Source organism: Bufo gargarizans, chromosome 2 (genome assembly GCF_014858855.1).
Source record: "Bufo gargarizans isolate SCDJY-AF-19 chromosome 2, ASM1485885v1, whole genome shotgun sequence".
Lineage (NCBI taxonomy): Eukaryota > Metazoa > Chordata > Amphibia > Anura > Bufonidae > Bufo > Bufo gargarizans.
The window spans coordinates 701745911-701773475 of record NC_058081.1 but is presented as its reverse complement, the minus strand read 5'-3'; the positions used below and the strand labels follow the sequence as shown (position 1 = coordinate 701773475).

General features: G+C 46.1%; 1 protein-coding gene across 3 annotated transcripts in view; it reads right to left on the bottom strand.

Annotated features, from left to right (window-relative positions):
• KIF17 (kinesin family member 17) overlaps window positions 1–26812 on the bottom strand; it is a 29604-nt gene extending 2792 nt beyond the window's left edge. Inside the window, exons 1-14 of one of the 3 annotated variants that reach the window (XM_044278587.1) lie at window positions 26659–26812; window positions 24397–24781; window positions 23942–24088; window positions 23614–23715; window positions 21009–21198; window positions 20481–20933; window positions 19397–19485; window positions 14566–14713; window positions 13232–13293; window positions 11613–11743; window positions 7557–7788; window positions 7015–7273; window positions 2543–2607; window positions 1344–1461 (exon numbers count right to left, since the gene is read on the bottom strand). In XM_044278587.1, coding sequence (XP_044134522.1) covers window positions 1344–1461; window positions 2543–2607; window positions 7015–7273; window positions 7557–7788; window positions 11613–11743; window positions 13232–13293; window positions 14566–14713; window positions 19397–19485; window positions 20481–20933; window positions 21009–21198; window positions 23614–23715; window positions 23942–24088; window positions 24397–24627 — 2227 coding nt within the window. In that variant the 5' untranslated portion in view covers window positions 24628–24781; window positions 26659–26812. The other 2 variants (XM_044278586.1, XM_044278588.1) reach the window with 2 other exon arrangements.
• Window positions 26813–27565: the final 753 nt, after the last annotated feature.

Sequence of the window (27565 nt, the reverse complement as noted above, 5' to 3'; positions counted from 1 at the left end):
GCATGACAAGCGGAGAGATGGATTCGTTCTTGCAATGCATTTGTGAGACGGATCCGCATCCGGATGCGTCTCACAAATGCTTTCCGTCACATCCAGATTGGCGGATCCGGTGGGCATTTCCGACGACGGAACTGTTCGCCGGATCACACTGCCGCAAGTGTGTAAGTAGCCTTAGGCCCCTTTCACACGGGCGAGTATTCCGCGCGGATGCGATGCGTGAGTTGAATGCATTGCACCCGCACTGAATACCGACCCATTCATTTCTATGGAGCTGTTCACATGAGTAGTGATTTTCACGCATCACTTATGCGTTGCGTGAAAATCGCAGCATGCTCCTCTTTGTGCGTTGCGGTGCGATAATCCACGCAACGCAGGCCCCATAGAAGTGAATGGGGTTGCGTGAAAATCGCAAGCATCCGCAAGCAAGTGCAGATGCGGTGCGATTTTCACGCATAGGTTCTAGGTGACAGTCTATTCACTGTATTATTTTCCCTTATAACATGGTTATAAGGGAAAATAATAGCATTCTGACTACAGAATGCACAGTATAATAGTGCTGGAAGGGTTAAAAAAATAAAAAAGTTAACTCACCTTATCCTCTTGATCGCGTAGTTCCCGGTCTCTCCTTTACTAGCTGTGGGCTAAATGACCTGTGGTGATGTCAGATCACATGCTCCATCACCATGGTGATGGACCATGTGATTGGAGCATGTGATCTGACGTCACCACAGGTCATTTAGCCCACAGCTAGTAAAGGAGAGATCGGGAACTACGCGATCAAGAGGAACACATGCGGGCTGCCATCTTTAGTAAGGTAGACTCACCTGTCCGGCGATGCACAGGTAAGCCCTTACCTGTGCAGGGAGCCAGTCTGAAATCAAATGCAGTCACCGGGAGCAGGCAGTTCAGAGAACAGCCGCCGGGGGCCTTCATCGGGCTGTTCTCGGAACTGCCTGCTCCCGGTGACCGCATTTGATTTCAGACCGGCTCCCGGCACAGGTAAGGGCTTACCTGTGCATCGCCGGACAGGTGAGTCTACCTTACTAAAGATGGCAGCCCGCATGTGTTCGCTGGCGAACACTGCAAACTGACCATCACTCGTCATGAGTACATGATCTTTTATGATTTTAACACATGGGGCACTGGGGACACTTCATAAAAGCCGAACATCCCCTTTAAGGCTTCATGCTTTTTTTGCGCATAGCACAGTGACCCATTCATTTCTATGGGACCTTGCACACGTATTTTTGTGGATCCATGTGGCCGTTCCACAAATTATGGAAGGCAGCGATTGGGCACATGACATTAATGCTGCGTTCAAGTACAGAACGTGCTCCACTCACCCAAGCTCTTCATCGGATCGGCGCTGAGAATTAGGCTGGCGCGCTTGGACTTGAAGTAGTTGCTTGCAAGGTTTTCACTGTCACTTTTGTGGAGCATGACTTTGTATCGGTCTTCCCCCTGACAAGACAATCGTATTGATATAATGATATAGTAATAGATAATCTAGTGCTGGTGCAGGAAACAATTCAGCTGTGTTCAGTACTGCACTATATGGTGTATCCGCTATTTGTCAGCATATAAAGTACGGTCATCACTTTTCTCACCGCTGGGAACGCGTCTTAATTGGGCTCTCTCTCTCTCACCCAGAAAAGGCAGTTGAGATGTAAGTTGCTGTTATGTGTCATATGTCTCGCAAGAAGATTAAAGTGAATATTTGTAAGTGAAACCATTGCGGTTTTGATGTGTCTTTCTTGGAAGTATTATATATTTGCTATGTGAGTATGTGATGCTATTTTCCACTGCAGCCAATTAGAACAGAAATCTATTACGCGGCAATGCTGCATGACCGGACTGTGTAGAACAGACTCCAAGTCCCTATTAGTATTAGTCCATGAGGCACATAGCAACAATACATTAAAGAGGTCTTCCCATCTCAGACAATGGGGGGCATATCGCTAGGATATGCCCTCATTGTCTGATAGGTGCGGGTCCCTCTGCTGGGACCCACACCTACACTGAGAATGGAGAATCGAAAGTTGTGGAGGGCGCACTGCGCATGCGCAGCCGACCTCCATTCATGTCTATAGAGCCGCCGAAAATAGCCGAGCGCTGGCTCGGCTATTTCTGTCGGCTCCATAGAAATGAATAAGAGCGATGGCGGTGTGCTCACATTCAGTACTATGGGGAGAGCGCTTGGTGGTGGCCGGACCCTGCTCCTTTCTCGGTGTACAGAACCAATATCCTAGCGATATGCCCACATTGTCTCAGATGGGAATACCCCTTTAATACTCCACACAATGCATCATGCCACGAATCCCTACTACAGGCTTGAATCACACACTTGTATTAATGGGGGATGGGTCAAATGTTTTGTTCCAACAACAGGAATCGGACCCATCAGAGGAAAGCACTGACAACCATTCCAGTGGGAACATTTTAGGCTCCCAAAACCCCCCACCATTAATACAACAGTGTGAGTGCTTCTGGAACACTTTATACATGACAACAAGGCGTGTGGGGCTCATCACAGAAGACGTACCAGGTGGTGCTCTCCGTTCTTACTTGGTGGTGTCCTCTTTGGTTTAGCTGATGGAAGACCTGGGGCTGTAGACACAGGAAGAATAACAGTTATTGTCTATAAATTTTATGTAAGGAGAGAATCTATATCTGGGGAGACAGCGACGACCATTACCATAGCTGCCAACTGTCCTGAATTCGCCGGGACTGTCCCTGATTTTCAGAGACCGTCCCGGCAAATTTGTGCTGTCCCGGGCCAAAATGGGCATGGTCAACACAAACCCCACCCACAAATAGGTGTTTCTGGTCGGGTCCAGGGCGTTACGGGGGCGGGGCTTATATGCCCTGATTTTACCAACTCAAACGTTGGCAAGTGTGCATTACAGTAATACAACCTTGCAGTAAGGCCACATTGTAATGCGTTTTGCACTCGCGTGAGAAAAATCGCGCATGTTTGGTACCCAAACCCGAACTTCTTCACAGAAGTTCGGGCTTGGGATCGGTGTTCTGTAGATTGTATTATTTTTCCTTATAACATGGTTAGAAGGGAAAATAATAGCATTCTGAATACAGATCATGTGATGACCGGAGTGACGTCACCACAGGTCCTGTTACTGCACACAGCTAAGATGAAGACAGAAGGAGATGCCGGCTACGTGAGCAAGTGGACTAAGGTGAGTTAAATTATTAATATTTTTATTTTAACCCCTCCAGCGCTATTTTACTATGCATTCTGTATTCAGAATGCTATTATTTTCCCTTATAACCATGTCCAAGGAAGAAATAAAACGTAGACTGTAAGCTCCTCTAAGACAGAGGGATGGATATATGTGGTACACGTAGGCTTGCTATATCTAATAGAGAAACATGGCCGTCTCCTCTTCCCTATACCGATGGTCTGGATTAGCATACAGGGCAGAAAATCAGAACGAGGGGCACAGCGGGGAAACGGAGCAGTCCATAGGAAAAAAAAAAAAAAAAAGGCCGACGACATCTCCTTTACATGCCCTACAGTTCCAGGTACTTATATTGTAATGTCAGGACCAGTGAAATGTCCTCTTTAATGGATATAGTAGAGAGAGAGAAAAGGTAGAAAAAGATGGCAGACCAGCACAGGAAAACCAGAAAAGAGACTTGTAGCGGGGATAAAGCAACAGTAAGAACTGTTTTGAGAGCGATAACTTTAGGTTCAGGAAAAACGATGGGAGTGCTTCTTTAAACTGAGATCTGGCTGTTCAATTAGGCTTTATTCAGATGGCTAAGTGCATTTAAGTGTCTGTATAACAACCACAAATCCTGGCCCGACCACTGGTCTAATGACTCAAACTAACAGGGTCATAGGGATCTGTGATGTGGTAAAACTGCCAGGATTTGTGGCTGTAATAGAATGCTATAGCTGTCTGTATGAGGCCTAGTGAGGAACTGCAGGAACCAGGATGAGGTAACCATGCTGGGCTCTGAGACACAGTAGACGAGAAGTTCTCCACCTGCCAGCTATTACCACAACCCTCGCCCATTCGCCAGTTTCCAATGGCATAAAGGCTTGTGTGTCTCCTTCATGTACAAACCGGATTCCAAAAAAGTTGGGACACTATACAAATCGTGAATAAAAACTGATTGCAATGATGTGGAGGTGCCAACTTCTAATATTTTATTCAGAATAGAACATAAATCACAGAACAAAAGTTTAAACTGAGAAAATGTACCATTTTAAGGGAAAAATATGTTGAATCAGAATTTCATGGTGTCAACAAATCCCAAAAAAGTTGGGACAAGGCCATTTTCACCACTGTGTGGCATCTCCCCTTCTTCTTACAACACTCAACAGACGTCTGGGGACCGAGGAGACCAGTTTCTCAAGTTTAGAAATGTTCTCTATAGGTGAAAGATCTGGACTGCAGACTGGCCATTTCAGTACCCGGATCCTTCTCCTACGCAGCCATGATGTTGTGATTGATGCAGAATGTGGTCTGGCATTATCTTGTTGAAAAATGCAGGGTCTTCCCTGAAAGAGATGACGTCTGGATGGGAGCAGATGTTGTTCTAGAACCTGAATATATTTTTCTGCATTGATGGTGCCTTTCCAGACATGCAAGCTGCCCATGCCACACGCACTCATGCAACCCCATACCATCAGAGATGCAGGCTTCTGAACTGAGCGTTGATAACAACTTGGGTTGTCCTTGTCCTCTTTGGTCCAGATGACATGGCGTCCCAGATTTCCAAAAAGAACTTTGAATCGTGACTCGTCTGACCACAGAACAGTCTTCCATTTTGCCACACTCCATTTTAAATGATCCCTGGTCCAGTGAAAACGCCTGAGCTTGTGGATCTTGCTTAGAAATGGCTTCTTCTTTGCACTGTAGAGTTTCAGCTGGCAACGGCGGATGGCACAGGTGGATTGTGTTCACTGACAATGGTTTCTGGAAGTATTCCTGAGCCCATTCTGTGATTTCCTTTACAGTAGCATTCCTGTTTGTGGTGCAGTGTCGTTTAAGGGCCCGGCATCCAGTATGGTTTTACGGCCTTGACCCTTACGCAGAGATTGTTTCAGATTCTCTGAATCTTCGGATGATGTTATGCACAGTTGATGATGATAGATGCAAAGTCTTTGTAATTTGAATCAACGTATTTTTCCTTTAAAATGATCCATTTACTCGGATTAAGCGTTTGATCTGTCATCTACATTCTATTACAAATAAAATATTGACATTTGCCATCTCCACATCATTGCATTCAGTTTTTATTCACAATTTGTTTAGTGTCCCAACTTTTTTGGAATCCGGTTTGTACATTCATTGACAAAAAACATACAGTGCCAAGAGGGAGTTTTTGTCTGTGTGACTGTAATGGTGATGTATGGAAGTGATTACAATATCAGAGGAAAGGGGAAGTTTATTGGGGGAAACGGTACAACTGAAAGGAGGCTCTAGGACCCTGTTGTGCCACCTCTAGCCTGGATACAGGATGAGATACAGCTTCTAGCCTGGATACGAGATGAGATACAGCCTCTAGCCTGGATACAAGATGAGATACAGCCTCTAGCCTGGATACAAGATGAGATACAGCCTCTAGCCTGGATACAAGATGAGATACAGCCTCTAGCCTGGATACGAGATGAGATACAGCCTCTAGCCTGGATACGAGATGAGATACGGTTGAACATGGAAGCATACAGGTTTTGTATGGGATCCTGCGGCACATTTGCCCACAAATGTTACAGCTGGGCCTGTAGATCCTGTCCACTTGTAGGTTGCTGAAGCTGTGTCCCAGCTGGTCCCATAAATGCTCAATTGGCAAAAATTTGGGTGACTGGGCAGCCAAGCAGGTGTCGTATACAATGGCTCCCAGATCATCACACCAGCAGTTGGGGCAGTGGCAGGATTGAAAAGAGGCCTCCATAATTGACCCTGACCATTGTTGGATCCCAAACAGAAGCTGGATTTGTTGCTAAAGATGATATGGTTTCAGCCATAGCAGTCCAAGTTTCTCATTCATGACACCACTGCAAACAAAGGGATGGTGTCTGTGAACGTCAGGACAACTAATAGGTACCATGATACTAAATAGGTCTCTGCTAAGCGCCTGGAAATGGTCTGGGCAGAGACAGGGAAGTGTAGTGAAGGCGCCACCTGTGTCTGGATGGTGGACAATGAAACTGTGGAAGCTGCTCGTGGTTGTCGGGGAATGATCCTCTCTACTGGTGGTCTGGCTGGGCCGTTCCGAGCCTGTTTGCCACATGTCTGTGCTCTCATGTAATCACTGCTCCCAACACCGTCTAACAGATATGTCAGAATGGCCTATATGGAGGGCAGTTCTGCTTCTCCACCATTCTGCTTTTCTCAAATGTGTCCCCCTCTCAAAGTCTGCCAACTGGGCAAAATGTCTTTGAGTGCATTGTACAGGCATGTCTAGCAGTCAACGGTCTCTCACTTAGGGTCCATTCACACGTCCGCAAAATGGGTCCGCATCCGTTCTGCAGGTGCAGACCATTCATTTTCAATGGGGCCGGAATGTGCTGTCCGCGTCCGCATTTGCGGATCCACACTTCCGCATCCGTGCTTCTGTTTCCTCCAAAAAATAGAACATGTCCTATTCTTGTCTGCAATTGCAGACAAGATTAGGCATTTTCTATTATAGTGCCGGCGATGTGCGGTCCGCAAATTGCGGAAAGCACATTGCTGGTGTCTGTGTTTTGCGGATCCGCCAAACACTTACGGACGTGTGAATGGACCCTTAGAGTAAGCTGCCCAACAGTAGCCTCTGAGAGCCATTTTATAGGGCAGCAGATCACACCTGTAATCACTTACATACGGTATCTGCCTGAGACATAACTGCATGCTGAGAGTTGCAGCACTTTCTATCTGGGGGCGGTATTTTTTTTGTCAATTAGTTAACATTGAGGTTATTTCTATAATATAATGCTTTGTACTCTGGTGCTGGGCCTCATATACACCAGTATACAATAGCTGGAATGAGCGCTGGGGCATTTACCTGAGGGGAGACTGGTTTTCTGGATGAGAATTTCGGGGATCTTCCAGCTGTTACTGTCCTCATCCCATGAAGCCTCTCTCCTGATTTTATCCAGATTGCTGTAATTGCAGTCTCTCCTGATCAGGGGCTGGATCTGGTCCAGGATCTGCTGGAAGAGGAGCAGGTCCCTTTCTTGGCGTCGTATAGTAACCAGATAGTCGTCTCTGTCTCGTTCAAACTCCGAGTGCAGATCTTCAATTTCAATCTCTGCAGCTTTCAGCTGTGATACAGAAGGAGATACAGTATGCGAGACTAGAAAATAATACACATTACGAGGGCCATTGGAGGCCTTAGTTGTCAGTGTTCACAGCTGCTGTTTCTGTACTGTGTGTCAGTGCAATACTGGTAAACTTTGACAGATTTTTAGAATTGATGCCTCTTGGTGCGTACAAGCTTATAGGTGTCGTACACATAGCTGAGTCTTGCACACAGAGCCCCTGGGGCGCCAATGTAGCATTCAATGGATTGGTGCTGTTTCTCAACAGGATAAATGGATTACTTACCTTCTTCTGGATCTTCTCTAGATGTTTGCTTTTGGCCTGCAGCTCTTCTTGAATAGACTCATAAACATTAAGCAGCATTCGGTCGCTGCTGTCTTCATCTACATTTTGCAGTGCAGCGATCAGTTCCTTTTTGCGCTCATCCGCATACTTCTTCCTGCGCTTCTGTTTTTCCTTCAGGTCCTTGTTTTTTGCCTGTTCACCTCCGACAACCTGTTGCTCCAGCATCTGCAACCTAAAATGACACCCCCTCTCGTTGTTAGGGTACTGCACTATATTCAGATCTGTGAAACTCATCCCCACAAAGCTAAGAAGCCATTTATCATCTGCACAGTGCTAAGCATTTATTCCAGTTACTCTAGTTACATATAATCGTTGTTTGTGCCTTTTTTGGTCTAATGTTCAGTGTTTTTGCCACATTTAGGGCTCATGCACACAAACATTTATATTTTTTTTTTTGAAGGACTCTGACAAGGATAGGACTGTTCTATTAGGGGCTAGCAGTACCGTTCTGCAGAATGTGGAATGCACACGGCTGGTATCCATGTTTTGCGATCCGCAAAACAGCCACCGGTTATGTGCTTGAGCCCTTACTCTTTGTTTTGCGCCAGTTTTTCTTCTCTTTTTCCTGGTTCGACTATTTATTGCTTTAGGCCGTTGTTTTGGTCCGCATCTGAGCCGCAGTTTTGGCGGCTCGGATGCAGACCCATTCACTTCAATGGGGCCGCAAAAGATGCCGACAGCACTCCGTGTGCTGTCCGCATCCGTTGCGCCGTTCCGTAGCCCCGCAAAAAAAATATAACATGTCCTATTCTTGTCCGTTTTGAGGACAAGAATAGGCATTTCTACAATGGGACGCCTGTTACGTTCCGGAAATTGCGGAAGGCACACGGGTGGCTTTCGTGTTTTACGGATCCGCAATTTGCGGACCGCAAAAAACGGAACGGTCGTGTGCATGAGGCCTTAGACTGATTTTAGGGGCATGGTTTACTTGGTGTGTATGTTTTGAACTGATTCATCTAAGTGCGCTTTTTTCCACTTGATTTTGTCCCAAATTTGGTCTAACATCTACGCTTCTTCATGGGTGGGCTGTGCGACAATTTTATTAAAATAGTGGCATTGGGATGTAGACATGCTCTTTTTCGTAAATATAAAAGTGTATATGGCTGGGACTTTTTATATCTAATATGCAACTTTCTCGCTGGATTTTTGCACCTAATTCGGGAGCCGACCAACGCGTAGTCCAATAGCACATGATCCACCTGCACCGTGATGAATACAAAGACACATTGCCTCATTCATCACCTGTTGTGCGACTCCTTATAAATACTGGGGGCACATTTAAATTGCGCCTGTTTTTAGTCTCAAAAATGCTGTTTTAGACAGTCTTATTTTTTTTGTCGCATTTACTACTGAAAATGTTACTGTTTTGGAGGTTATTGGGGTACATGCATCATGCTAGTATAATTGTACACCTATTTTTGCGAGTCACAAAAAATCCAACTAGGAGAAGCAACATACGCCAGCCAAGAGCTGGTGGAGTTTTGCGCGACTTTTACTAATCACATTCATACGTAAAAAAGTAGTGAATACATAATTGCACTTTGCCAATGACAAAACACTAAGCCCCATCAACAAAATAGACGCAAAAAATAAACATGTGCAGATGGCATGTAAAATCTTAGACAAGGTGAAATCATAACAATAAATGCGACTAAAGAGAAATGTCTGTTCGGCGTACATGAAATACGACCAAAATCGGCGCAAATCATCATGATGAGTGTGCTCCATTCGACTGTTTAGATTTTTTTTGACTAATTCAAAAGATTTCTAATTTTTGTGACTTTTTTCTGACCTATTTTATGTAGGTCCACCTGAATTTGTCGCAAATACGGTCTAATTTCTACTCCACTCCAGGGCTGGAGTCTGTTTTGAGTGGTGAAGTGCGATTTTTATTTTTTTTGCATTAAGACTAGGGCTACATGGTGATACTGGTCGCAAGACAGCTGTCATGGCCAGGATCGCTGAGTAGCGGTGATCCCATAGAAATGATTGGGATTGGCCCAGCAGTCGCAAGAAATCCAGCAGTGTTGGATTTCTCGCGATTGCCGCGGCGATACCGTGCATTTCTATGGGATCATTGTTACTTTCTGCGCAAAGATGAAACTTTTTTCATGTGCAAGTAAATTAGACCAGTCTGAGTGAATATGAACCTGACGTACTGAAAATCAACCACCAGAGGTCAGACTGACAACAATACACCAAGTCTAATTCATCAACAGCTGTGCGACTTTTAATAAATACTTGGCAAAAAAAAAAGACAGCCAAATTAAATATGCCAGTCTAATTTTTTGGCCAAAAACAGGCAAGCTCTATAAATGTGCCCCACTGTTCTAAATAGTGACCGGTTAATCCCCTACGCCAGTCTAATCTCACTCTAAAAAGCAGACGCACATGATAAATGGCCCATAAAGGTTTATTCAGATTGTGTGGTCAAAACGCTTTGGTAAAAACCATATGTGATTTCCAATGTTTTTAAGTTTGGTTACAGAAAACATATTAAAATGTATTTCACCTGTGCAAACAACTGAGCTCAAAACCACCCGTTTATTTTTTTTCCTAAGGCAGTTTTTGGCTGAGTTCACACGGGCTAGTATTCCGCGCGGGTGCAATGCGAGAGGTGAACACATTGCACTCGCACTGAATCTGGACCCATTAATTTCTATGGGGCTGTGCACATGAGCGGTGATTTTCACGCATCACTTATGCGTTGCGTGAAAATCGCAGCATGCTCTATATTGTGCGTTTATCACGCAACGCAGGCCCCATAGAAGTGAATGGGGCTGCGTGAAAATCGCAAGCATCCACAAGCAAGTGCGGATGCGGTGCGATTCTCACGCACGGTTGCTAGGAGACGATCGGGATGGAGACCCGATCATTATTATTTTCCCTTATAACATGGTTATAAGGGAAAATAATAGCATTCTGAATACAGAATGCATAGTACAATAGCGCTGGAGGGGTTAAAAATAAATAAATAAAAAATTTAACTAACCTTAATCCACTTGCTCGCGCAGCCCGGCTTTTCTTCTGTCTACTTTTTTGCTGTGTGCAGGAAAAGGACCTGTGGTGACGTCACTCCGGTTATCACATGGTCCGTCACATGATCTTTTACCATGGTGATGGACCATGTGATGACCAGAGTGACGTCACCACAGGTCCTTTTCCTGCACACAGCAAAAAAGAAGACAGAAGAGAAGCCGGGCTGCGCGAGCAAGTGGATTAAGGTGAGTTAAATTTTTTATTTATTTATTTTTAACCCCTCCAGCGCTATTGCACTATGCATTCTGTATTCAGAATGCTATTATTTTCCCTTATAACCATGTTATAAGGGAAAATATTACAATCTACCCAGCACCTAACCCAAACCCGAACTTCTGTAAAGAAGTTCGGGTTTGGGTACCAAACATGCCAATTTTTCTCACGCGAGTGCAAAACGGTGCATTAGCTGAGTTTTCCACGGACCCATTGAAAGTCAATGGGTCCGCAGAAAATCACGGAAAACGGAACAACGGACACGGGACACAACAACGGTCGTGTGCATGAGGCCTTAACCGCACACTCTGAATTCACCCCAAGGCAAAGTTTACCTGTTACAGATTATCTGGGGATTTTCATGCGGCAAATCCGCAGCAATGTACAATAGCAGCAAAGTGGGTGAGAATTTCTAAATTCTCATCCAAAGGCTGCAAACAAAAAAACTGGACCTATGGTGCGGATCTGAAATCTTTAGCGTGTCAATTTATGCTGAGGATCTCAACTGACAACTTCACCCTTTGCAACGGAGAGAGTGAAGTCTGCTGGCTTTTCTGCAGCAAAAAATTGCATGTAATACATGAGGTTTTGCGACGTTTTTGCTGCAGAAATGCAGCCACAAAAATAGCCGATTTAGGGAACCTGTCCTAATCGTGATTTTGCAAATGTGATGTGGTGATTTTTTTTTATCACAGTTTTTAATGTGGCTGTTGGGTTTGAAATTTCTAGGAGTCGCTCTCTCACCTGGCGAGGACTTGCTGGGGGGTGACAGACCGTGTGGCCTCCTGTGGAGGGATGAGCGTAGTTGACGCAGAGTCCACCCCCAGGTTTTCTCTTGTTATGCTGCGGAGATGTACGGCCACTTGTGCTTCTGTCTATGAAGAAGAACACAAACCATAACAGAATTAGAAGTTCTGCCGATCCGATGTGCTAAGAATGTTTCCATAGGCCACTTTCACATGAGAGGATTGGCAATCCATATTTGGGACGGATTTTATGTACCGAAATCCACTGCTAATATTAATGAATAGAGCTATTCACATGGGCGTATAATTTCCGTCAGTATTTGAAATCCGCAGCATTTCCGAGTTTTGTGCGCATTTGTTTCCAAATATGCATGAAAATGCAGAGGGCTCTGCTCTCTATGCAAATGCCGCACCCTCTCTACTTTGATTAATAGGACCAGGCAGTGAAAATGTCATCATGCCTGGCTCAGAGGACACGGCAGTTGCAGAGACAGCAGAGCCTCTAGGAGTAATGGTAACGCCCCCGTTGCTCCTAGAGGCTCATTTGCATATATTAAAACATCATCTAGAGATGAGCGAATTTCTGGTTATGAAATTCGTTGACGCTTCGTTTACTGGTAAAAGGTTAATTGCGTCATGGATTTCGTTACCACGGACCATAACGCAATTCTATGACAGAATGCATAACGGAATGCCTTTAGAGGCATTCCGTCATAATAGAAGTCTATGGGCCGCATAATGGATCCGTCCAGTTTCCGTTATGCATTCTGTCATAGAATTGCATTATGGTCCGTGGTAACGGAATCCATAACGCAATTCACCTTTTACCAGTAAACGAAGGGTGAACGAATTTCATAACCAGAAATTCGCTCATCTCTACTGTCGAGCAATAGGAGGTTACGCACGCCCACTTTTCTTGCCAATTTTGAAAAGTATCAAAAAGTGTAAAAAGTTGCAAACTACAGCACAAATATGTACAACTTTTTATGCCACCCTTGTGTTGTAAAGAAATTCATAAATCTTCCCCAAATGTGCCGTCCGTAGTAGATTTGACCTTTCTGAAGGGTATATGTCAGCAGAGGGTATATTTAGAGGGTGCAGAAACTGATGTGGCGTCAATGCGGTTAAATTTTTTTGTTTTACAGGTGAAAGCCATTTATTCAACACTTTTAACCTGCAAAAAAAAACGCAACCGCTTCAAACTCCATTGTGGTTTTTCCGATGCATTTCTAACCACATGTTAACTGCTATGTGTGTAGATTCCCAGTATTCCTCACATAAAGGCCGCTTTCAGACGAGCGAGTGTCACGCTCCAGACTCGCAGTGCAGCTCCCGTACTGACAGGTCGCACAGCATTTTATTGATTTATGATGCTATGTAACCCTTAGAGGTCTGGAATGTATTGGATAACACTATGTATACCAATAGATGCCAGACCTTAGATGGTTACATAGCATCATAAATCAACATGCTATGGCAGTGCTGGAAGTTCAGGACGGGAGCTGCACTGCGAGTCCGGAGCGTGACACTCGCTCGTGTGAAACCAGCCAAAGGCTAGGTTTACACTGTACAGTTATACGAGGTGGAATGCATAGGATGACAAGTCATTATACCTACCTGATTTTCAGACCCATCTGCCGAGGCACCAGCGGCCACATCTGGACCAATAACGCTGGCTTCTGTGAATAAAGTACACTCCATGTCATACATGTTTAGTGGCTTCCATGATGCTGTATTGTATCAGTGCTAAAAAAAGGAGCCGATCGACTACAATAAACACAATCGGATCTATTAGAAATGTGTTAACGGATGGAACAGGTTTGCATTGGTCTGACCCCATCAATTTGTCACCATAGATGTGAATATTTCTTAATCATACCCACGGTACAGTCTGATCTATGTGCAGTGTTCATTCACTCCTTCACAATCACGATGACCGTTTACATCTAGAGGTTAGTCCTGCTCACAGCTGAGGGTTTGCTAAAATGTATCAGTGCAGCTAAAACCTATCAACATGAACTCTGTTCAGCCGAAGTGCTTCGCTCACAGTAGGCTGTCTACACTGATCCACTGCGACAAATCCACATATGGAAGCAGGGCTAGGCCAGGACGGTTTTCAGGCTATGGATATAAGCAATCTTCCAAGTCACTGACAGCAAGCAGAGATCTTCAGTATGGTGAGAAACTGAAACATAAAGGGGGTCATTTACTAACCAGAAATACGCCTATATTAGGCGTATTCTTGGTGCAGATTGTGGCCCCTCTACATAACTCCGGTGGATACACCCCCAGCTATAGGAGATATCAAGACCGGAGTCGAAAATGACCCCTGAAGTATATTAGAAAGCTGCGGAACTTCTCATTCAACAATATAAGGCCTCATGCACACGACCGTGGTGTGTTTTGCGGTCCAGAATTTGCGGAACGACACGGTCAGCCTTTAATATAAATGCCTATTCTTGTCTGCAAAGCGCGGACAAGAATAGGACATGTTATATTTTTTTAGCGGGCCACGGAACAGAGCAACGGATACGGATAGCACACGGAGTGCTGTCCGCATCTTTTGTGGCCCCATTGAAGTGAATGGGTCTGCATCCGAGCCGCCAAAACGGCGGCTTGGATGCAGGCCAAAACAACGGCCGTGTGCATGAGGCCTAAGGCTGCAATGTGCCTCTATTGATAGGGTTAACACTTTTTTGGCTTTTTCTCTGCACAGTGCCTGGTTACATGAATGAAGCTGAGTTGGTATTTCAGCATCATGACTGATCAGGACTGACACAGGAGCAGAGTAAAAAAAAATATGAATTAGATGCGGCACTCTACCTAGTGGTATGGCTTCTTCATACTAGAACTTGGTAGAGGGTCCAGTAGTCGGACCCTCTGATCAAACAGCGATGTTGTATCCTAATGATGGAGTAGGGAAGTAGACGTCTGTAAGTAGTGACCGTCACCTGATTTCCTTTGCAGATCTTGCTCCCTATCAGCCAGCTGCTGACTGTACGAGTTCCGCAAGTTATTGATGTCCTCTTCTAACCGAGCTCGAGACTTCTGCTCCGCTTCATATTCCGCCTTCAGACGAGCAAACCTTTCCTCGTACTCCTGCGGACCAGATCAGGTTAGAAGTCAATAAATGGCTATGTTGATGATCTCAAAATAAGGGAGCAATTAATTTACAGTAGGGTATAGCTCTGATAGCACAAAACCTCCAGAATTAAGTGAATTCACTTTTTAACAATGCAGGGCTTGTCACTGTTCACGAAACCATTGACAGCAATATGCACAAGATATATTCCTTCTGAATTGTAAAAAAACAAACTGTGTCCAGGAGGGAAAAAACACTTAATTTTAAGGCTCCCTGCACACGAACGTGTGCACCCCGTGGTCATGCTGTGGGCCGCAAAATGCGGGCCACAATGCACAAACACAGTCCGTGGGGCAGCTGCAGCGGATTGCGGATCCTTCACTTTAATGGGTCCGCGATCTGGCCGTTCCGCAAAAAGATAGGACATGTTCTATCTTTTTGCGGAACAGAAGTATGGGAAAAAAACCCACAGAAGCACTCCATAGTGCTTCCACATAGGGTTCCGTTCCGTTCTTCTGTTCCGCACCATTCCGCATCTCCGGATTTGCGGACCTATTGAAGTGAGTGTGCATCCGTGATGCAGAATGCCCACGGAACGGCGCCCGTGTATTGCGGATCTGCAAATGCGGTCCGCAATACGGCAACGGGAAGCACACATTAGTGTGCAGGGGGCCTTAAGAAGGCCAATTTCCTGTGTTGAAGTCATAGCATAGACTGGGAGCAGCTACTGTAATATAGTAATACAGAGGATAAATGGGAGACTTTGGGTAATTATACTGTTAAACCCCACGAGACTTTTGTATAAAAGGGCTATTAAAAAAATATATAAATCTGAGGGGTATTCTGAAGTGTTTGAAATTTACACAAGGCTTAAAGAGGTTCTCTCACTTCAGCAAATGGCATTTATCATTGTAGATAAAGTTAATACAAGGCACTGACTAATGTATTGTGATTGTCCATATTGCCTCCTTTCCATCACATAATACTCTGCTCATTTTTATGACCACCCTGCAATCCATCAGTGGTGGTCATGTTTTCACACTATAGAAAAAAGCGCCACCCTTTCTTCTGGCCGAGACCATGGAAGTGCACATAGGCTAGTGCCTATTCCTATGGTGTGCAAGCACGACCACCTCTATTGGATAAGATAATCCTTTAAATAGTCCCACCATGGGGAAATTCACTATTGCAGGGTGGTCGTAACCATGGAAATGAGCAGTGTATAATGTGATGTAAAAATGAATCTAGCCAGCAAAGGAAGCAAAAGGGATAATAACAATACATTAGTAAGTGACTTGTATTGACTTCCTCTACATAATAAATGCTAATTGCTGAAGTGAGACAGCCCCTTTAATAAAATCTGTAAAAAAAAGAAACAAATTCTGCAAAAATACATCATGAACAGCAGGTTTCCAAAGAGAGCAAAACAAATCACGGAAAAATCTTTAAATATATAAAAGCTAAAAAACCAAGTTCAGAGCAGGTATGTCTCCTGAATGATGGTAAAGGGGAGCTGATCACTGAGGATCAGGAAGGGGCAGAACTACTAGATGTTTTTTTTAGCTCTGAATATATATATATATATATATATATATATACAGTGGATATAAAAAGTCTACACACCCCTGTTAAAATGTCAGGTTTCTGTGCTGTAAAAAAATTATATCCACTATGTATATATATATATATATATATATATAATAAGGAAGGAGCTGATATTGGTGGTGCCAGGGCTGAGGAGCTGATATCGGTGGTGCCAGGGCTGAGGAGCTGATATCGGTGGTGCCAGGGCTGCTAGTACATCCAGTAATATACTCAACTGGCTAAGGGTCCATTCACACGTCCTGTTTTTTTTCATCCTGAAAAACGGTCCGTTTTTTGCGGATCCGTTGTTCCTGAAAATGTTTCCGTATGTCATCCGTATGTCATCCGTTTTTTGCGGATCCGCAAAAAACGGGAGCATGTATACATTTCAATAATCAAATAAAGTTGTTTGGATTTCTTTGAAAAAAAATTGAAAAAAAAAAAAAAAAAAAAATTGTTATGTGTTTCCAGGAACGGAATCCGCAAAAAACGGATGACATACGGAATGACATCCGAATGTCATCCGTTTTTTGCGGATCCATTGACTTTGTATTGTACCAGGATCCGATTTTTCAGGACAAGAATAGGACATGTTTTATATTTAAACGGACATGCGGAACGGAACAACGGAAACGGACAGCACACATTGTGCTGTCCGATTTTTTCCAGGACCCATTGAAAATGAATGGGTCCAGATCTGGTCCTGATCTGTTCCTGAAAAAACGGAACAGATCAGGAAAGAAAAAACGGACGTGTGAATGGACCCTAACTGTAGATATGGTCCAAGCTAAGTAAATGAGGTAAATGTGTGAACAAGGCTCCAGGTCCAGATGTATTACACCCAGGAGTTCTTAAATAACCCGGTTCAGTTATTGCTGTGCCCCTATTTATAATTGTTACCCTATACAAATATATAAATGGCCGGTACAAACAATACGGTGAAAAACTGTTCCATGTAAAATCCCCTCAAAAGACAAGGTGGCACTGCCTCCGACTGGAGAAGAAAAAGTCCTGTCTCTAGAGTCATCAAGGCTTGTTTACCATAAGAACGGTTCGGCTTCTGTTAGATCTGCAAATCTTCTAGGTGATTGTGGGAAGGGAAGCGTTCCTTCCAGCAATCGCCTGCTCGTCAGCGGAGGCGACTGCTGCTATATCATGCAGTGATCTCCTCCACAGTATGGGGAGGAGCAGTCTCTAATACCATCACTTGTCTTCATACTGAATGATTGTTTGCAGGCAGCAGAGCGTGATTAGACAGCACGATCAGCCACCGGCAAGCGATCATTTTTAAACCTGCTAAGGCTACTTTCACACTTGCGTTCGGGGTTTCCGCTTGTGAGTTCCGTTTGAAGGATCTCACAAGCGGCCCCGAACGGATCCGTACAGCCCCAATGCATTCTGAGTGGATAAGGATCCGCTCAGAATGCATCAGTCTGGCTCCGTTTAGCCTCTGTTCCGCTCAGCAGGCGGACACCCGAACGCAGCTTGCAGCGTTTTCATGTCCGCCTGGCCGTGCGGAGCCAAACGGATCCGTCCAGACTTACAATGTAAGTCAATGGGGACGGATCCGTTTGTCGTTGACACAATATGGTGCAATTTCAAACGGATCCGTCCCCCATTGACTTTCAATGCAAAGTCAGGACGGATCCGTCTGACTAACAATTAGACTTAGATTTTTTTCTGAAATATAAGGCAGACGGATCCGTTCTGAACGGATACCATTGTTTGCATTATAGGAGCGGATCCGTCTGTGCAGAGACCAGACAGATCCGCTCCGAACGCAAGTGTGAAAGTAGCCTAAAAGATTCCAGTTACCCGATGAATGAGTGTTTGCTCATTCTTCAGGAATGCTCATTCTTCAGGATCTTCAGGATTATCTGCCCGTCTAATATGAGCTTAAATCTGTGCAATTGCTACCTCAGGATGTGGTCACAGCAGGAACAGTGGCCGGTTTAAAAAAAGGCTTAGATGATTTCCTAGAACTAGGTTGAACTTGATGGACTTAGGTCTTTTTTCACCCGCACTATGTAAGTATTATCCTGCCCTCCTGGATTTAATGTAACTCTGATCATGGTCTCTCGTTAGATACAGCATTCCCTAACGTTAAAGGGGTTCTCCGGGAATAAAGATAATGAAAATATGTAAATATTACTTTATTATAAATATATTCCCAAATACCTTTCATTAGTTATAATGGCTTGTCTTGTCTGGGGAGCAATCATCAGGAGAAATAAAATGGCCGCTGTCCTATTAGTGCACACAGAACCTGTCCTAATCACACAGGAGGACAAGTTACTTCACAACACTGAGGTAAAGCGCTGCCTCATCCTCCTCTCTGCTTGTCAGAGAATATGGTCCTGAATACAGATAATAAGATCTTCAGATGAACCTCTGTAGGAATGGAGTTCATGAGGAGACATGAAGTACAGAGAGGAGGGCGGATGTGGCTGATGGCAGCTCTTGTATGCAGTCTCCATTACCACAGTCTGTCCTGTCCTCTCTGTACTTCATGTCTCCTCATGAACTCAATTCCTACAGAGATTCGGCTCATCTGTATTCAGGATTATAATCCCTGACAAGTAGAGCAGAAAGGAGGAGGATGAGGCAGCTCTTTACCTCAGTGTTGTGAAGTAACTTGTCCTCTTGTGTGATTAGGACAGGTTTTGTGTGTACTAATAGGACGGCGGCCATTTTATTTCTCCTAATGATTGCTCCCCAGACAAAACTAACCATTATAACTAATAAAAGGTATTTGGGAATATTTTTATAATGAAGTAATATTTAAGTATTTTCATTTTCTTAATTCCCAGAGAACCCCTTTAATGTTTTAAGGTATAGATCATATTTAGTATAACTCTCACTATTGGCAGACAGGAGGATTGGAGTATAGGTTGTTTTGTAAGGTGATATGAAGATGGACATTTGTATGATGACCAAAGCAAATGGGCAACAATTAATTTTTGTTGGTGTGTATTATGCCCATGTTAGTAAACTGCTTTTGTGCTGCACTGTTGGTTTAGGGCAAAATTGCACCTTTTTTTTCAGTAAATTTATGAGCATTGGACATCTCTGTCTGATTCCTATACCCAGCAGGTTGGGCACATGCTTGGGTTTACCTGTCGGATCAGCTGTTTCTCGGACTCCATGTCCACTCTATGTCCATTTACTTCCATCTGTATGGACTTCCCCGAAGGCGTCTGAATTGCTGCAGATAGAAGAGTGACATGTCCTGACTTTAATTGGTGTTACTTTCTATCTAAAGAGGCGGGCTTATTAAAAATACACATTAGGTAAATGTCAGCCGATATTGGTAGGACTGGCCAACCATCTAATGTGTATGGGGACTTCCCAAATCTTCCCCCGGCAAGATTTTAACATGCCTAATCCTTTTGTTCTTAAAGGCCTTGTCCATGATTTTTATATTGAAGATCTATCTTCAGAACAGGACATCAATAGCAGATCAGAGAGGGTCCAACACCAAGCATCACCACCGACCAGCTTTTACCTTGTAGCCCCTGGGTTGGAACTGCACATCTCCATCCATTGTGCAGCAGACAGTGCTGGTAGCTGGTGAGCAGTGCAATTACAGCTTCTCCATTCCCATCCATTCCCATTTTCTCCATTCCCATCCACTCCACCCAAGTGAATGGGATGGAGGAGCTATAATTACCGTACACTGCACGCTGATGCGATGTCGATGGCGAGCAGGTAAACAGTGAGGAGAACACAGCGCTCATACTCTTCCTACAGCTGATCGGTGGGGGTGCTGGCGGGGACCTGACTGCCAGCACCCCTACTGATCTGATGTTGATGTCTTATCCTGAGGATAGGCCATCAATATAGTATAAGCGGACAACCCCTTTAACGAAGAACCCCTCTCTCTGTTTAGGACACAAGCAATCTCAGCTGAATGTGCATGAGTCCGGGACAGAGAGCTGTCGGTGGGATAAGTGGTTGACTGACAGCTATCTTCTTACCAGCCTTACTGTAGGTGGAGCCTCAGCATCTGCACATGGGCCCCAGTTCTGTGGAGCCCCAACTTCCTGGTAAATCTTTTCCACAGGCAAAACAACATTATCAAGTACGGAAAGGGGCGATTTCATGCAACCCCTAAAGACTAATATTACTAGTGATGGCCGGCTTCCATCACTTGCTGTGGACAGCAGTATAGTCCATACTCGCTATTGTGGAAGAACATACCTGGAACTTCATTGATGTCCAGCTGTTCAGCAAGCATCGCTTTCAATTTCTTAATCTCCTCCTGGAACTCTCTAAGCAAGGCGTCTTTGGGGTCTTCATTGATACGTGGCTTGTTCTTAATATTTTTGGCCCGGTTAGCATAACGTAAGGTGCTAAGGCTCTCGTCGTAGTTGTTGTCAGCAGGAGACAGGCATGCCACCATAAGTGTCTTTGTGTTTCCTCCCAGCGAGTCCTGCAACAAGCGGGTTAGTTTGGAGTCCCTGTAAGGTATGTGCTTGGACTTTCCATCCACAAGAGCTGAGATGACATTGCCCAAAGCGGAGAGGGACAAGTTTATTTTTGTGGCTTCTTTTAGCCTCTCTCCCGTGGCTCCAGTTTTAGATTGTCTCTCACTCCCGGCAAGATCCACCAGATTGAGTTTCCCAGCTCGGAGATGATCTTCTCCGTTCTCATCTGCCAACAGAGAGAATCCATATGTAAAATCTCAGCGGTTTAACCCCCGCCCCATCACATATGTGATATTCTTACCTGTGGTACAGATTTCGATGGTGATGGTGAATATGGAGTGCGACCGAGACGAGTCTTTATTCATCAGTGTGTATCCTACAGAGCGATTTTTCCAACCCGTGTCCATGATCTTCTCACACTCGGCCACACGGTGCACTGTATGTTGGGACAGGGCTCTCACATACACACCTCTATCCGGGTGCTCTTTCAGCTGAGGACATAACCCAACCATTCAGGGATTGCAGTTATTCTATAACGTCCCAACAAGTTGTACAAACCCAGACAAAAAGGTGACGACGTTCCCGCTGACGGTATAATGGACATGGAGGCCAGAGGACAGACAACAAGGTCATTGATCTGTATCTATAGATTGCGGAGCTGTCATGTTGGCACTGCTGGTAGCTGAACATGCCCATACGCCATCAATAGCTGTTGGTTCAGCTATTCCTCCCAACTCCACCATAGACATGCACACTAGGTTTGGCCGAGCATACAAGTGTTGTCAGTGGAGAGAAGGCAATAAACCGCTGCCAGGCACCTCTAAAGGTGGGTTATCTTTCCTAAGAACAAAAGGATTTGGTGATGAAATTTAACATGCTCGGTCCTTTTGTCCCCCAACATCATTTTGCAGGGGAGAGTCAGGAGGCCCCATACATATAGAAAAGTTAGGGGGCTCAGGCTGACCTTTCGATTACATGTATAGGGGCTCCAAAAAGGAGCTATCACCTCTCTGTTTTAGTAACTACTTGCACTCCCCATGTAATATGTGCTGTTCCTTTATTTTTCCTGATAGAAGTTATGGATGAATTGCTAGCAGTTTGCATTGAAGGTCCAGCTGGAGTGTGTCCCTGCACAGTCTGACATTATCCAATACTGTCCCCAGTGTCAGACTGTGCAGTAACACCCCCCTAATTTGTAACACCCATCTGCAAACTGCTAGCAATTCATTCATAACTTCTAGCAGGAATAATAAAGGAATGGCATAGCACAGAGTCAGAAAAAGAGATGATCCAGAATCGTTATTACATTGGGAATGCAAGTAGATACTAAGGGCTCATGCCCACGAACGTAAGGGCTCCGTGCCCGTGCTGCGGACCGCAAATTGCTGTCCGCAATGCACAGGCACCGGCCATGGGGCAGCCGCATGTGGATCGCGGACCCATTCACTTAAATGGGGTCCGCGATCTGACGGTCCGCACTGCAAAAAAAGTAGTGCATGCACTACTTTTTTGCGGTGCGGGGGCACGGCCAGAAACACCACGGAAGCACTCCGTAGTGCTTCTGTGGGGTTCCAATCCGTGCTTCCGCACCGCATCTCCGGATTTGCATACCAATTCAAGTGAATGGGTCCGCATCCGTGATGCGGAATACACGCGGCTGGTGACCAGTGTATTGCGGAACCGCCGTATGCGGTCTGAAGCACGGGCACGGAGCCCTTACGTTCGTGGGCATGAGCCCTAAACCAGACATGTCAGGAGAGGTGACGGGTCCTCATTGAGAGCTGCAAACTGAGGCCATGTTAACTGTTTGCAGAGTATCCCACAAAGGGAAAACAGGAGAATATCACTGTACGAATGGGACGCTAGCCTACGACCAGCACTGCATGGAAAAACTCCAGGTAACGCACAAGATCGTAACCTCTTAATTTGGTTTGGAAGGGCATGGCCATGTATCCCTAGCATATAAAACATCATGGCGCCGATCATCCCACCACCAGGACCTGACCGAATAAAAGCATAAACTATGGTAGGTGGGATCCTGGGATGTGGAGCACATAGGCTGTGGCGGGGTCTGCCTCATTTTTGGTGGTGGACTCCAGTTGCTATAGGGACATTTGTCCTAGCTGGGAAGCAGGGACCGAGGCGGCGGTTGTTGTGGAGACAAGGGTCACTGAGAATACAACAGAGCTGCCAAAGGCCCGGAGGAAACCTAATCTGAGACGACTCGTTAACCTAGTCCTGTCCAACAGCATAGTGCAAGGAGAGGCCTGATTTCTAGACCCAGCCTGCTATTGCCGTAAATGCTACGAGGACAGGTAACTATACTGGAAAACCTGCGGCACTCCAGCTGTTGTTACAGGGGTTGATGACCTATATCCTCAGGACTCCAGTGAGCACCACGACCTCCTCGCTGCTTACCTAGCACAGCGCCGTCCATTGTACAGCACTTGAACTGAACTGTGCCTAGACCATGTGACCAATGAACATGACATCACATGGCCTAGGAAGAGGCCTGAGCGCTCACCGAGGGCTGCGGCCTATTCATACAGCTGATCAATGGGGGTCCCGGGAGTATCCTGAGGATAGTTCATAAATAGGATAATCCCGGAAAACCTCCAGCTGAGTGAATGTGCGCGCTGGGGGCTGCCGACCGCTGATCTACGCATACGAAACCCTGAGTGAACGCTGCACTCCTAGAGCAGCAACTTGGTTCAGCGCAGGATCTGGACTGTAGATTTTGGAGGATTTAGAGTCCACATTTCAGGGGCTTCTATAGGTGCCACTCTATAGGCTGTGGATAACGGGAGCATCTGTACACTGACAGTTGGAAAAAAATACTGTATCCCCCCTAAAGAACACCCCCCTAATCAAACTTTGGCCTCTAACAAGAGTCCTTGTCCTGATACCTCCAGTTTCTGCTTGGTGTCCTCTCCCAACAAATCCCGGATCTCTTCATTGTAGATCTCCAGATACGAGGCTCGGACCAAGAACTTGGTATTCTCCGCACACTGCAGGACGGAGACACAGGCTTTATTCACACAGGCAAAAACAGGACTGGAGCATCATGGGAAGGCAGATATATATATTTTTTTGGGGTTGTAGATATTTTTTTTTCTTTTCATTCCCATGAGGTGCTCCAGTCCAGATTTTGGCTCTATACATTCGGCTGCTACACATGGAAATATTTCCAGGACACATCAGATTGTCCGAGCCGCGGCGATCATCCGTCCTCACCTGAATACTTTCAAAGACGTGCTCAAAGGCCCGAGGAATGATGCCTCGCTGTGCAGGCGGATCCGGGACCCCCTGCATGCTGAACGACTTCCCGCTGCCGGTCTGACCGTACGCGAAGATGGTGCCATTGTATCCCTCCGTCACGCCCTGCAATGGGGTCACAATATATAAGCTGTACACGTATATATATATATATGTATCTGTGTGCACACTGGTTTCATTATGAGGTTGGTCCCAGTGTGCGCTTGAAATCCGATTGTAAGCTCCTACGTAAAATAATCACTTCAGATTTGGGATGTTACGCCACATAATTTAGCAGGTTTGCCACTCAGGACATTAGGAAAGCTGGGTGACGCCCCCTGTGGGATATATTATGGCTCTATTACTAGTGCAGATTTTTTTTCTAGACCTTGTGTTGTAGGGTGGGGGTGAAGGGGGTATTAAATGCCACTTACCTCAACCAGTGGGTAGGCGATCTCATTGTAGATCTGTTCAGTGCAGTGGTCAATGTAGTACGCCCCATCAAAGGTGAACTGTTTGGGGGTCTCTTCCCCGCCCTCGGGCTTCCTGATGAAGCACTGGCCCCGGCTGCTGTCCATGGCCACCACCGCCTGGCATTTCAGCTCTCGCTCTCTGTCGTTCATGGGGCGGCATCGGACCACCACCTTCACACACTCCGAGGCCATGATCCTTGGAGGGGCTCACCTGCCGGACGACTAGTAGCCTTGGTAATGTCTAGTAGTGCGCTCGTCCCCTGGCCTCATGGCTTCTGTACCGCCCCACCAGGTTCAGAGACCCCATTGTGCCAATTGTATTGCCTCAACTTTGTAGTGTCTTCTCCTGTAATGGAAGGGTCTGGGTTACCAACACAAGGAGCAGAGCCCACGACCAGAATGTACCAGTGCCAGGCTGTCTCACCCCACTAGTACTGAGATCTCTCCACCAGTGCCAGGCTGTCTAACCCCACCGGTACTGAAATCTCTCCACCAGTGCCAGGCTGTCTCACCCCACTAGTACTGAGATCTCTCCACCAGTGCCGGCCTGTCTCACCCTAGTACTGAGATCTGTCCACCAGTGCCAGGCTGTCTAACCCCACCGGTACGGAAATCTCTCCACCAGTGCCAGGCTGTCTAACCCCACCGGTACTGAAATCTCTCCACCAGTGCCAGGCTGTCTAACCCCACCGGTACTGAAATCTCTCCACCAGTGCCAGGCTGTCTCACCCCACCGGTACTGAAATCTCTCCACCAGTGCCGGGCTGTCTCACCCCACCGGTACTGAGATCTCTCCACCAGTGCCGGCCTGTCTCACCATAGTACTGAGATCTGTCCACCAGTGCCAGGCTGTCTAACCCCACCGGTACTGAAATCTCTCCACCAGTGCCAGGCTGTCTAACCCCACCGGTACTGAAATCTCTCCACCAGTGCCGGGCTGTCTAACCCCACCAGTACTGAAATCTCTCCACCAGTGCCGGGCTGTCTAACCCCACCAGTACTGAGATCTCTCCACCAGTGCCAGGCTGTCTAACCCCACCGGTACTGAAATCTCTCCACCAGTGCCAGGCTGTCTAACCCCACCGGTACTGAAATCTCTCCACCAGTGCCAGGCTGTCTAACCCCACCGGTACTGAAATCTCTCCACCAGTGCCAGGCTGTCTCATCCTACTAGTACTGAGATTTCTCCACCAGTGCCAGGCTGTCTCAAGCCACTAGTACTGAGATTTCTCCACCAGTGCCAGGCTGTCTCAACCCACTAGTACTGAAATCTTTCCACCAGTGCCGGGCTGTCTCACCCCACTAGTACCGAGATCTCTTCACCAGTGCCAGGCTGTCTCACCCTACTAGTACTGAGATCTCTTCCCCAGTACCAGACTGTCTCACCCCAATAGTACCAGAGATCTCTCTACTAGTACCAGCTGTCTTACTCCACTAGTACCTGACATCTCTCCACCAGTGCCAGCTGTCCCACTCCACTAGTACTCTCTACACCAGTACCAGCTGTCTCACCCCACTAGTTCCCGAGATCTCTACACCAGTACCAGCTGTCTCACCCTATGAGTGCAAAGATGTCTCAACCCACTAGTATCTGAGATCTATCCACCAGTACCAGCTGTCTCATCCCACCAGTGCTGGGCTGTCTCACCCAACCAGAACCTAAGATCTCTCCACCAGTGCTGGGCTGTCTCGCCTACACCAGTGCTGGGCTGTCTAACCTACACCAGTGCCAGGCTGTCTCAACCCACTAGTATCTGAGATCTCTCCACCAGTACCAGTCTGTCTCACCTTACCAGTACAGGGCTGTCTCACCTTACCAGTACCAGAGATCTTTCCACCAGTACAGGGATGTCTCAACTTACCAGTAACTAAGATCTCCACACCAGTGCAGGGATGTCTGGCCCAACCAGTACCTGAGCTCTCCACCAATAGCAGGCTGTCTCTCTCCACCTGTACCAGGCTCTTTCTCTTCACCAGTACCTGAGCTCACCACCAGATCCAGGCAGTCTTTTTCCACCAGTACCTTAGATCTCTTCTGGAATACCAGGCAGTCTCTAGTTCCCAGGCTCTCTCCTCGGCAGTGTCAGGCTGTCTCTCCAGTATGCCCCCCTTTAGACCCCCGCCATTAGATGCAGCCCCCAGGTCTCTCTACTGACTCCCCCGCAGCGCGCCGCCCCCAGATCCTCCAAAACCCATTCTGCCCCCACACAGCGTTCCCGTTACCTAGCAACCGGCGGCGGCCGCCGCTGAATGACGTCAGGGCAGAGGGGGTGGAACCTGCGGTGCAGTCACCTTCTCCGGGTCTCAGACGGAACATCCAGGGGGTCATACTACAATTCTACTATTCGATGGCAGAACTACAACATCCATCCTCGGATCTACACAGCCCAGCACCCACTCCATTCCCTGGACATTTGCAGGAGATATCCATAGCAGCAAATCAGGTCGCTGCTTTCATTTTCCACGTCATTGGTTGCTATGGACAACCGGCAACATTTACCTCTCAGGATTCCTCTTGGTGGGCGGATCCGTGAGCGATCACCCAGATACCAGAGGTTTTCTGCTGTCTGCAAAACATACAAGGGATCAGTAATTTAGGTAAAAAACTGGCCCATAGGCAGGAAGGAAAAGGGACTTTTTTTGTTATTTTTACCCCATCACTTTGGTAATGCCCAGGGTAAAGGGAACCTTTATGGTGCCCTCATTGAGTCGCACGGATTTACGCGGTCTGTCTCTCACAAGCTAATATTCGGTGGTTGCCAAAAACTTATAGGAGATTTATCAAAACTGTTGCAAAAGAAAAATAGTTCAGTTGCCCATAGCAACCAATCAGAATGAGCCTTTCATTTGCCAAAGGGGCACTGATAAATGAAAGGTGGAACCTGATTGGTTGCTATGGCCAACTAAGACAGTTTTCCTTTGCCCCAGTTTTGATAAATCTCCCCCATAACCTTTATACAGCGCCAAGATATTCTACAGCACTTCTACAGTCAGAGGATACACGTATAAAGATCAGACATTAACCCCTTAAGGACACGGCCATATTTCACCTTAAAGGGATTCTGTCATCAGAAATGAGGCCTATAACCTAAACATATGGCGATGTCCCTAGTAATACACTGAATCCTAA